The 12,673-nt window shown below is 36.4% G+C and overlaps 2 protein-coding genes and 1 pseudogene across 2 annotated transcripts; all 3 read left to right on the forward strand.

Moving 5' to 3' along the window:
* Positions 1-1,276: 1,276 nt before the first annotated feature.
* LOC106328051 (probably inactive leucine-rich repeat receptor-like protein kinase At2g25790) lies at positions 1,277-5,131 on the forward strand. The gene is made up of 2 exons (XM_013766406.1): positions 1,277-3,859; positions 4,444-5,131. The coding sequence occupies exons 1-2, from the start codon at positions 1,354-1,356 to the stop codon at positions 4,806-4,808; spliced, it is 2,871 nt and encodes a 956-aa protein (XP_013621860.1). The 5' UTR covers positions 1,277-1,353; the 3' UTR covers positions 4,809-5,131.
* Positions 5,132-6,961: 1,830 nt separating this feature from the next.
* LOC106333374 (basic 7S globulin-like) lies at positions 6,962-8,215 on the forward strand. The gene has a single exon (XM_013771828.1). It carries the CDS (start codon positions 6,962-6,964, stop codon positions 8,195-8,197), a length of 1,236 nt encoding a protein of 411 aa, XP_013627282.1. The 3' UTR covers positions 8,198-8,215.
* A 147-nt stretch (positions 8,216-8,362) lies between these two features.
* LOC106330001 lies at positions 8,363-10,522 on the forward strand (annotated as a pseudogene).
* Positions 10,523-12,673: the final 2,151 nt, after the last annotated feature.

The raw sequence follows: 12,673 nt of genomic DNA on the forward strand, positions 1-12,673 counted from the left end.
ACATCTTTCCCCAATAATAGCTAATAAAGAAAAATATTTTGATTACATATGGTTTTGTTATACTTTTTCAATGCAGAATTATCAACTATTTTATAGTATTGGAGTCTGTATTGCAAACATTTACATCCTCTTCTCAAGTTAGAAACAGTTACTACTTCATGCTGCAATTATTATTTTCATTCAAATTTTTATTTTCAAATATAATTTAAACTACAGATTGATCCGCGCATCCGCATGGTTATTGGTTCTTACCTTATTATACACTGATATTTAATTTGTTTTTTTACAATTAGTGTTATATATTTTAGATGAATTGAAATATACTCTCTATGTTTCAATATAGTTGATGTTTTAGGTGATTATTGTTATTTCATAATAGATGATGTTTTCACATATCTAGGTAATTTTAACTTTATCAAAAACTGTGTAGCCAATTGTGTTTTTACTATGTTTATTTATAATTAAACAATTAGTTTTAAATTATATTTTCAATAAACTTTTTTGGAAAAATAAATTTCTTAATATAGTTTAAAAAGTCAAAACTTACGAAGATAACAAAAATAAAATAGATGCAACTTTATCTGGTTTTCAAATATAGTTTAATGATTACTTTCTAATAAATATTATTTATGTATAAAATAGCAAAATGAATGTTTTCCAGTAGCTTTTTATAACTAATTAGGTCCACTACCAAAGTTTTAGCCAAAAAAAAACTAATTAGGTTCACTGCAATAATGACTGTTCTTCCTGGTAAATTAACTGTTACGAACAATATGATAACACTTCAGAATTGCGTCATGAGGACGTATAAAACAATCAGCTTAACTTGTTCTAGCTCACATCTCAAAAATAAAATAGTTAAACTGTCGAAGAGATTTTAGTTAACTTAATTTTACTTTTAGTTTATTCTAAATGAAAAAAACATTAACATTGAAAATTAGTCATAATTTGAAGTGCGAATGTGGTCGACACCTTTTTTGTTACTTTCTATTTTAAATTTAAAGTTTGATGTATATTCCCCTTTATGTAGCCCATCCTAGCACTTTTTAATCTCTTTTTCATCTAGTACAACGAATAATGCACATTGCCTTTCTTATGAAACCCTCTCTTAGAACTATTTTTATAAGTAAAATAATAAGCAAAAAAAAAAAAAAGAAAGACAAACAAGACTTTTAATCTTTCTAATCACAGGACATCATTGAAGTCCTTTAATATATAGCTTTTCTGGTTTACAGCTAAGGTGAGCAAATCACTATCCGTAGGGGCGGGCAACACACTCATCCAGAAGAGCATATATACATATCCAACAGCCTCATGTTATAATAGAGATAAGCCAAAGAAACAAAAGCAAACATGTCTACTTCTCATCAGCATCATCATCCACATCTCATCACCAAACTCTTATTCTTGTTTCTCAACTTCTATTGCCTCCATGCAAATGAACTCGAGCTTCTCTTATCATTCAAGTCCTCAATTCAAGACCCTTCAAGGCAACTCTCTTCTTGGTCTTACTCTTCAACCAATGAAGTGTGCCTCTGGAACGGCGTCGTTTGCAACAACTTCTCGCGTGTTGTTTCTCTCGACCTCTCCGGCAAGAACATATCTAGCCAAATCCTCACTTCCACTATATTCCGGCTACCTTTTCTACAAACCATTAATCTCTCCAATAACAATTTTTCCGGTCCAATCCCTCATGACATCTTCACCATTTCGTCTCCTTCTCTTCGTTACCTCAACCTAAGCAACAACAACTTGTCTGGTTCCATCCCTCGAGGCTTTCTTCCAAATCTCTACTCGTTAGATCTTTCAAACAATATGTTTTCAGGTGAAATCTACGAGGACATCGGACTTTTCTCTAACCTTAAAGTCCTAGATGTCGGCGGAAACGTCTTAACCGGCCATGTACCGGCCTGTTTTGGAAACCTCTCAAGGATAGAGTTCCTAACACTGGCTTCAAACCAGTTAACCGGGGGTATACCAACTGAACTAGGGATGATGAAAAACTTGAAGTGGATATACTTGGGATACAACAATCTTTCTGGCGAAATTCCTTACCAACTCGGTGAGTTATCCTCTCTCAAGCATCTTGATCTTGTCTACAACAATCTCTCTGGACCCATACCTCCTTCACTGGGAGACTTAAAGGAGCTTGCGTACATGTTTCTCTACCAAAACCAGCTATCCGGTCAGATTCCACCGTCCATCTTCTCCCTCAAGAATCTCAGATCTCTTGACTTTAGCGATAACTCGCTCTCTGGAGAGATCCCCGAGCTCGTGTCTCAGTTGCAAAGCCTGGAGATTCTCCATCTTTTCTCTAATAACTTATCAGGAAAGATTCCGGAAGGACTAACTTCCTTGCCACGTCTACAAGTTCTCCAGCTCTGGTCCAACAAGTTTTCTGGCGAAATTCCGGCGAGTCTTGGGAAACATAACAACCTCACTGTTCTTGATCTTTCTACCAACAATCTCACTGGAAAACTCCCCGACACTCTCTGTGACTCTGGCAACCTCACCAAGCTCATCCTCTTCTCTAACTCCCTCCACGACGTTATCCCGCTGAGTTTAAGCGAGTGCCAGAGCTTAGAGCGAGTGAGGCTTCAAAACAATAAAATTTCAGGCGAGTTACCTAGAGGGTTCAATGAGTTGCAGCTCGTTAACTTCTTGGACTTATCAAACAACAACCTCCGAGGTAACCTCGGCACATGGGACATGCCACAGCTTGAGATGTTAAATCTCGGGAAGAACAAATTCACTGGTGAATTTCCGGATGTTTCTAGAAGCAAGAGACTCAAGAAGCTTGATTTATCAGGTAACGGAATATCTGGAGTAGTTCCGGTTGAGCTCACGACGTGCACGGAACTTATGGATTTGGATATAAGCGATAACGAGATCCCTGGAGTGATCCCAAGTGAATTGTCTTCTTGCAAGAACCTAGTCAATCTTGACATGAGCCACAACAATCTTACCGGGGACATTCCTTCTAGTTTCTCAGATTTTCCAGTTCTCAGCGATCTTGACTTGTCTTGCAACCAATTATCCGGCAAGATTCCCAAGAATCTAGGAAACATCGAGTCTCTTGTTCAAGTCAACATCTCTCATAATCTTCTTCACGGAAGCTTACCTTCAACCGGAGCTTTTCTTGCCATAAACGCAACAGCGGTCGCAGGTAATTACAATCTCTGCGGTGCAAATAACGTTAGCGGTTTACCTCCTTGCCACGTGGTAAGAAAGACAAGTACAAAGAGTTGGTGGTTTGTCGTCATGTTGACCTTTGTAGCTTTCTTGGCCGTCCTTGTCTCCGGTTTCTTTATCTCTCTTGTCGTTCAAAGGAAGCACAACGTTTTAAAAGGAGAGAGAGTTGAACAAGAAGACGGTACAAGGTGGGAAATTCAGTTCTTCGATTCAAGATTCATCAAATCGCTTACAGTAAACGCGATTCTATCGTCTCTCAACGAGCAAAACGTTTTTGTGGATAAAAACGGCGTGAAGTTCGTTATTAAGAAGGTCAACAAGTATGATACTCTTCCCGACATATCTGAAATTGTGAAACTTCCGGAGCACAGGAACATTATTAAGCTAGTGGCGACGTGCCGGTCGGAAGAAGTGGCGTACTTGATTCATGAGGACGTCGAAGGTAAACGACTGAGCGACATTTTGAATTGTTTGAGTTGGGAGAGACGGAAAAACATAATGACCGGAATCGCAGAAGCTCTTTGGTTCTTACATTGCCGGTGCTCTCCACCAGTTGTTGGCTGTGATTTATCTCTGGACAATATTGTCGTCGACGTCAAAGATGAACCAAGACTCTTACTCGGCCTTCCGGGTCTAGTTTGCATGGATGCTGCCTACATGGCTCCAGGTAATAATTACAAGATATTGTTTCCTGAATATATTTGTATACATATAACAAATTAAAATATTTCTCCTCGGATTTTTTTTTTTTTCAAATATATAATAGATCTATACAAAGAAGGAAATCGGTTAAGATATCTTCATATTTTACGTCTATAAAAACATTTTTTCCATAAAAGAAGAAATAAAACATAGAAAAATACAAATATCGAAGGCGTGCTAGAATCTAGTGCGCTTTAGAATAATAATAATGATTTTTTTTTCCTTTTGCCAAATTTGCTAAAAACATCTTTTATTTAGCAAATATCCCTCCTTTAGTTATGCAACTTAAACCCACTTCCAAATTTCTAAGAGAAGTATTCTTAAATTACATAAAAAATTAAGTTAAGAAAGAAAACAAAAACTGTTATCTAGAATAAAGTGAAATATGAAATATCTGTGAAACTCTGCAACTGGGTTTAGACTATATACATGTACAGTGAGACACACATTTTATATGTATATAAAATTTGATTTTTTGTTTTGTTAAGAGTGTTTTATATGTATTTTCAAAGCTTAAATATCAATGTCGTGTTCGTTTATAAAACTTAGAAACGAGGGAGCACAAGGAGGTGTCAAATAAAAGTGACATATATGGTTTTGGAATTCTCCTTCTTCATCTCCTCACCGGTAGACGTCCCTATAGTGATGAGGACATAGAATCTGGACTCAGAGGAAATTTGCTCAACTGGGCTAAAGATTCATATTCCGATTGCCATATCGACACTTGGATCGACTCATCCATAGATATGTCGGTATATGAGCATCATGAGATTCTCCATGTCATGAACTTAGCTTTGCATTGTACCGTGGTGGATCCGCAAGAGAGGCCTTGCACCAAGAACTTGTTAAAAGCATTAGAGCTTACAAGTTCTTCTTGCACTACTTATTTTCCCAAGATACTATCATTGACCTGACATATTTTGGCTTTGATTCATCTTCCAAGTAATTTTATTAGGTTTTTTTTGGTTGTTTTGTTTCAAATTTTGCTCGTTAATTTTGTTGGGTTTGTTGGGTGTAATAACCCAACATGAATGTATCATCAAGATGGTTTTGTTTATGTCATCAAGATGGTTTTGTTTATGTTATCTTGACTGTTTGCTGATGTATGTCTTTTGTTGGTCCAAAGTATACTGATGTATAAGTTACAAAAAGGTCTACTGATGTATGTAAGCGAGTGTGTATATATATATATATACACACACGGTGAAGAATAGTTTAAACATACATTGTTTGCAAACAGAGATTATGGTTTGAACATCTTCACATTCTTCGCATTGTTTGCGGAAAAACGGCCATGATTAGATCATGATTAACAGAGGTTCTTAGGGTGAGGTTTTTAGGGTGAGGTTTTTAACGGAATATAAGAATCTGTCTCTTAATTTTTAACTAAAGAAACTAAGAACCGACTCTTAAATATCTTATTCATGAGCCGGTTTTTAGCTTTTTTAGTTAAAATTAAGAGATGGTTTCTTATATTCCGTTAAGAACTCCACTTTAAGAACTCTCATTAATCATGCTCTTAGTACCTGAACTAGGATCATATTGTCTAATCGATACCTAAACTATTTCCTTGTGCGCTATGATATCTAAACTAACAAAAAAATTGAATGTAGTACCTGAACTTACAATAAAAAGCTTTTAAATATCCACTACCGACAGCGTGTCAGGTAACCAGTAGTATTTATCAGTTAGATGCTGACGTGGAAGAAACGATGTCGTTTCAACAGGTGGTAAAAAAAACAATCATATGAAACCACCCTAACAAGACAATGCTGGACTTAGTGTTTCTATTCAAGTAATCATGATTATAATCTTATAGGTGTTTATTATTTGTATGCATGATATTATATAGCTCAAGCTCTTAAACAACAAACCTATCGGCGTTCGCTTTTTAGGTTTGTCTATTGACACGACTTTAGTGTCGATCGATGATCCTAGAGGAATATCGATCGATACAAGTGTCTCGCTGTCGATCGATTATTTTATAGGAATATCGATCGACGAGCGTTAAGTCAAGCTTTACGCACAGGTTGAATTATGTTCACTAGGCTTCTTAGGTCAGCTTTCGCCTTACTCTAACAATTCTAGCTCACTTAGGACGGATTCAGGATGAGATGCAAGTTATCACTTGTGTGTACAATTCCTATTGCAAGTTCTAAGTAGTTAATCTAGAAACATGCATTAATGACAATCCTAATGATGAATATCACAAATTAGAGAGTATTCGGGGATTACGCAGGGCCTAGTTTTTAATATAATTTAATATATTTAGCTAATTTTAAACATGATGACACAAGTTCATAGACGTAATTATATAAATTTTTATATATAATTTTAAACAGCCTCTTTTTGATTCGTCGAACATTTATGGTGTGTTTGATATGAAAAAATCTCTAAATGCAGTATATATGTGTTTGTTTTGGGTTTGATAACTAATTGTAATTATTTAGTAATGAATAATTATAGAAAATCTGACAATAATGAGTAAAAATAACTAAATGTGTTTCAACTTTACACGGATAAAGAAAAAAGAAAAAGTTAGGTCAACGCGGAAATTAGGAGGTCAACGTGGAAATTAGACAATTTTACATGGATCAACGTCTGACTACACTGATTTTATGTATATTCGCTGCCATTAACCTTCGAACAGCGTTTAAGAAACCGCGTTTTTGAACGGGAGATAATAGTTTCCTAAAGTCATATTTTGAAAACTTAACTGTGCGTATGCTGACAAAAAAAAAAACTGTGCCCATAAAATATTAAGTGAATAATTAATATTACTCGAAGACGTAAATTTATGTTTCGAAAATTGAACCATGTTGATAAGATAAAAATTTTAATCACCGATGTGAATTTGTATATTACTATATTTGAAAGTTGAGCAGCTTGGCGAAATAACACTTCTTCTGACGATCATTACTTTTTTTCCTTCCTGTCTAGACTGCATCGATAGAGCGACTGAATTTAATCGAAAATTTGTAATATATGTTTCAAAAGGAAGAAGAAACGAAGAACCTATCTCTATATAACTCTACTACACTCAGTACAACAAGAAAGATAAAAAAAAATGGCTCGTCTTGGTATGAATATGATACATGTTCTCTGCGTAATCATTTTCGCCATCACAAACACTTCACACTCTCTACACGAAAAGCCTCAAGCTTTTCTACAACCTATTCGCAAAGACATCACCACAAATCTCTACTACTCTCCCTTATCCATAGGCGCCAACGTTCATAACATCAATCTCGCCATTGACCTCGGTGGCTCCGCGCCATTATTGCTAACCTGCGCTGCTGCCGCCAAATCCCGCTCTTACCACCCTATCAAATGCGGCTCCTCTAGATGCATACAAGCCAAACCGGACCCTGTCTCCTGTCCGACCAATACCTCCAAGAAAGCCACATGTCACAAATCCTTCTCCACTTCCTTCACTGAGCAACCCGTCAAAGCTCGTCTCCTCCGAGACACCGTATCTTTGCTATACACGGACAACGGGTTCACCTATATGGGCGGTGGAATCGATATGACTATGACTATAGCTTGCACCGACGTTAAACCCTTCCCGTCGATTGTTGTTGGGACATTGGGTCTCGCTAAGACCCATATGGCGCTCCCTTCGCAGATCGTTTCTTTATACAAACTACCCTTTAAGGTGGCTCTTTGTTTGCCATCACCAAACTCCGGAGAATCTTCTGGATCTGGTTCTCTTTTCATCGGCGGTGGTCCTTATTTCATGGCACTATACCCTGAAGATATCTCAAAGATCTTTGCCTCAACACCTCTGCTTCCTAGTGACCAGTCTCGTGGTGAGTACTTCATCGATGTCAACTACATCCAAATAAGCGGAAAGATTGTTCCTTTTTTCAAGAAAAGCACAAAGATCTGCACTTTGGCTCCTTACACCGTCTTGCATAGTTCTATATACAAAGCTTTGGTCCTAGCCTTCGCCGAAAAAGCCAAGATGACTAAAGTTCCGGCAGTGAAGCCTTTTGCTTCGTGTTTCAGCTCCAAAAGACTCGGGAGGTGGATGATGGGAAGTCGTGTTCCTGTGATTGAGTTATTGCTGCGTGGCGGGGCTAAGTGGAAGATTTACGGATCCAATTCGCTTGTGAAGGTGAGTGAAGATGTGGTTTGCTTAGGATTTATGGACGGAGGTGTGAATCTGACGATGGGCATGATAATAGGAGGTTATCAGATGGAAGATAATTTTGTGGAGTTTGATGTAAAAGCTTCTAAGTTCTCTTTTACTTCTTCTCTTTTGCTTTTTAACTCTTCTTGCTCACAGTCAAGACACTTCTGATTCGAGTCTTGTCTTCCTTGTTTGGTTTGGTTTGTAATGTTTGAAGAACTGCAAGATTATCTTTGCTTTTGAAATATTCTATTTTCTTGGCCTTACTTCGTTGAAAATAAGTAAAAAAGAGTAAATGTTTTCTTTTATCAACAATGAATTTTATTTGAACCGTAAATGAGGAATACAAATATGGTTAAGTAACTAAATAACTATTTTATTTTTGACAACTGGAATTTTATAAACAAGATAACAAGTGCAAACTACTTTTAGGGACATGAAAACGAAGTCAAGAGTGTATCATGGAATGCAGCTGGTTCATACCTTGCAACATGTAGTAGAGACAAGTCCGTGTGGATTTGAGAAGTGCTAGGAGGAGGGAATGAATATGATAGTGCTGCCGTGTTAAATGGACATACACAAGATGTGAAGATGGTTCAGTGGCATCCCACCATGGATGTTTTATTTTCTTGTAGTTATGATAACACCATCAAGGTAACGAGAATATGCTGCTGATTGGGTTTATAGGGATGCAGAGCTTGAAACTTGTTACAGATACAAAATATAAATCATAATTTCTTAACGTTAGTTGCGTGCTACTCACAGGTTTGGTGGCCTGAAGATGATGATGGTGATTATCGATGTGTCCAAACCTTAGATGAATCCAACAAGTATATATACTCTCTTCATCTTCTTCTTTATATGTCTTCCAGTTTTTATTCTTAATAGACACATTAATATGTGCGTTTATTCTTCACACAGCGGTCACTCGTCTACTGTTCGGGCCATTTTGTTTAATGCTGCAGGGGACAAGATGGTCACTTGTAGGTTGGTGAATCTTCTCCTCTCGTCTACCATACTGTTTTACTGTTTTGACAATATCAAGCTTTGTTTGAATGTGTACTTGCAGTGACGATCTAACCTTGAAGATATGGGAGCCAGATATTTCCATGATGCACTCTGGTGAGACTATAATGGCTTACATGGTCGAGTTTATATTCTTTTTTTTCTTATAAAATTCTGTAACTTCTCCAGTTATATCTCCGTCCAACTTGTGCTAACGGAATGGTTGGAATTTGCAGGACTCATCTTTGTACACACTCTGGTTATCATGACCGTACCATATACTCAGCTCACTGGTCTAGGTATTAACATTTCTCTTGGTTTCCTTAAAGCATGGTTTACCATGAAGGTATTAGCACCTAATGACAGGGATGACATTATTGCGAGTGGAGCAGGTGATGATGCTATACGATTGTTTGTGGACAGCAACAATGACTGTAAGAAAACTTCACCTTAAAATTTACTTCAAAAACCGAAATCTCAAACTTTCATAGCACAATACAAGAAACCAAATGAAGCTCATATGCTCTATTATTTCTAGTATGTCCAGTCAATCGTTTTTTTTTGTTTGTGTAACCAGGCTGCTGGACCTTCATATAATCTGTTACTGAAGAAGGAAAAAACACATGACATGGATGTAAACTCTGTCCAATGGTCACCCTGTGTAAGTTCATGTTTCAAATGAAGTAATAGACACGAATGCATACAACCTCATATGATTGCAATGATGAAGTTATGTTCAAAGGCATCATTTAAATGTATCTTAGAAATTACAAGTCAAAACATTATACCAAAGATTTGTTATATGATCTGATGAGAGATTTAGACATTGTTCGAGGACATGATAGAGACATTTGTCTATGGCCAAGTATTTTACCAGAAAATGTTGTTGCATAGTATTTATGATTTTGACCATGCCGTTTGTAGAACCTAAATCTACACTAAGTATTTGATAGTAATAAGAAATTTGATCTAGTGAAGACAAATGATGTAGGCAACGATATATTTAGAACACAACGATATAAACAGTTTCCAGTAGATAAAAATAGACTTTATTGATGAATAAGATCGAGTACAATTAGTTGAACTAGATCGAATGATACAAATGAGATCGGCAAAGAAAGGATCTAAGATTGGGATGAAAATAAGGTCGATGTATATGTGTAGCTCTCTCTAGGGTTTTCTACGTCCCCTTCTTCGTGTCCGTTCTCCTTCCTTTATAGCGAGTCGACCTCGTAATCTTCGTAACTTCTCCGTGATCTTCGTGACTGCTCCGCGATCTCCGGGATCTCGAAGTCTTCATTTTCGAGCTCGATTGCTTGCAATGGACTTCAGTTCCTTATGGTCCATATCTTTGATCGCGGCCCATTAATGTATTGACCGAAATTGGGTCCAAACACCGTTGTTTTTCTGAAACAGGAGGAGAACCGGTTACTAGCCTCGGTCAGTGATGATGGGATGGTCAAGATTTGGCAGCTTGCAACTAAACCCTGACTGGTTTTGTTTCGGTTAGTTTTTTTGAAAACTCCTTTGATGTTTATTTTTCCTGAGATATCTCTGTAACAACATAATATCATAGCAAAAGAAGTGAAACTCTATACGATTTGTCATATTCTGTGATATTTTATAATAAAGTTCATTCTTCCCATCATATAAGACTATGTCCTCATTTAGTTTTATAATATAATGAAAGAAACCAAGCAATTGCTAATGAGCTCTGTGAAATGCAACCAATGGATTTCATGTGACTAATTACAATTATTTCAAATTGCTGGAAGACAAAAGGAAGATGTGTATTAAATCAACAAGAAATGATCATCATTTAATTTTTTTAACTTGAACATTTTCTTTACAAAACTCAATAAACCAGCAGTGATAAGCTTGGCAAACGAACATGTAATGGGTGAAGCCTGAAGCTGTAGCTATACCTTCAAACTCAGCTCGTGACCTCTCTTTTCTGCCGGAGATATCCTTCCTTCCCACTTTCCACTTCACATGCATTTAACCATCATAACATCTCTTTTGATATAATAGAATAGCTTTTTATATAAAAGAACAAATACTATTCAACAAATAATTGAAATGGTAATTATTAAAAATGGAGAAAAATATGACGAAATGAGAAAAATAAGAATTGAGATAAATAAATATACAAAAACTAAAAAACATTTAAAAGTGGAATCAACGAAATACATGTGGAAAAAGTAAATTAAAAGGTTAAATCTAATACTTGTATTTTCCAAAATAAGATAATAAATAATAATCTCTGCAAATCTCATTTTTATTAATTCTCAAAAATCATTCTTTTGCAATATCCCAAAATAACGATAATACCATTCGTCACTGTCCCCTCAAAAAAGAATTGATTAACCATACGGGTTAAATTTTTCTTTACAATATTCCAAAATTTCTGATAGAATAGAGCCGTCATCCCATCTGGCCATAGAGTCTTTTCTGGATGCATAGCAAATAGTGTTGGTTTAATCTCCCACTCAGTGATCGGAGCTAGATCCTCGTTAATTATCTAAGTGATAGTTGTTGAAACCTTTGATAATGCATCTACAATATCTTCCGGATTAGAAGACTCAAAGATTTGTCTAAAATAACTAGTAGCAATGGCTACCGGTCCTTCTTCAGCGTCTACCACATTTTCGGTTTCATCTACAAGTTGTGTGATTATATTCCTTACTCTCATTTGCTTTGTTAAAGCATGAATGAACTTTGTATTTCTATCTCTTTCTCTTAACCATAGAACAAGACATTTTTGGTTTCCGGAACAACTCTTTTACCTTATGGACATCAGATAATTCTTTTAAAGCTTCTGTTATATCCTCGGTCGTCTAGATCTGAAAATGCGACCTTATTTACTTATCACTCAAGTGGTCCCGACATAATATTCTATAACTTTATATAATAAACAAAACTTCACCTTTATATTCTCTTCCACCCAATACCGGCCGGCCCTGGGTACAAGCTGGACAAGCACCAGCTTCCGGCCCCGAATAAAATAAGTAAAATTTCGTCCTTAAATTTAACAAAATCTCCAATAGTTTTGGTGGTTTAGCTAGAAACTGATACGCGTTGATGTGATGAGTTCAAATCATCTTGGGTGTGTTTTAAAAAAAAAAAATTCCTCTTTTTTTCTTAAATTATTAAGTTAGAAGCCCACAATTGTTTTTTGCTTTCAGTCCTTAATTTCTCCGGAGCGGGCCTGCTTCCACCTGCAGAGTTCTACCAATAAACACAGAGTTGGTACTACACGTAGGATACTATCATGAGCATCTCGTCTGATACGCATATCCAGTCTCTTTTATTGGTATTTTAACATAATCTCTACTACCGAACATTACCGAATACGCTAACCAGTATGAAAATATCTTGCTCGTGTTCATTTTTTTACTATTTCATTATTAACTGGTTTTTAGTCCTTTAAAAACCGAGATGACCGGTTATCTTTGGTTCATAACTTAATTATCACTCCTTGCCGCGACCGATCCAATTGCCATTCATAAACCTGGTGGTTACTCTGTCAGTTAGCTGCATTTAGCACGTGTGCTAAAGATTGCCTCGAACCATCTATTATTGGTCTCACTAAGCCTAAAATTAATACAACTAGGGGTTTGCCGGCGCGTAATTAAAATTATT

The sequence above is a fragment of the Brassica oleracea genome, chromosome C3, assembly GCF_000695525.1.
Source record: "Brassica oleracea var. oleracea cultivar TO1000 chromosome C3, BOL, whole genome shotgun sequence".
Lineage (NCBI taxonomy): Eukaryota > Viridiplantae > Streptophyta > Magnoliopsida > Brassicales > Brassicaceae > Brassica > Brassica oleracea.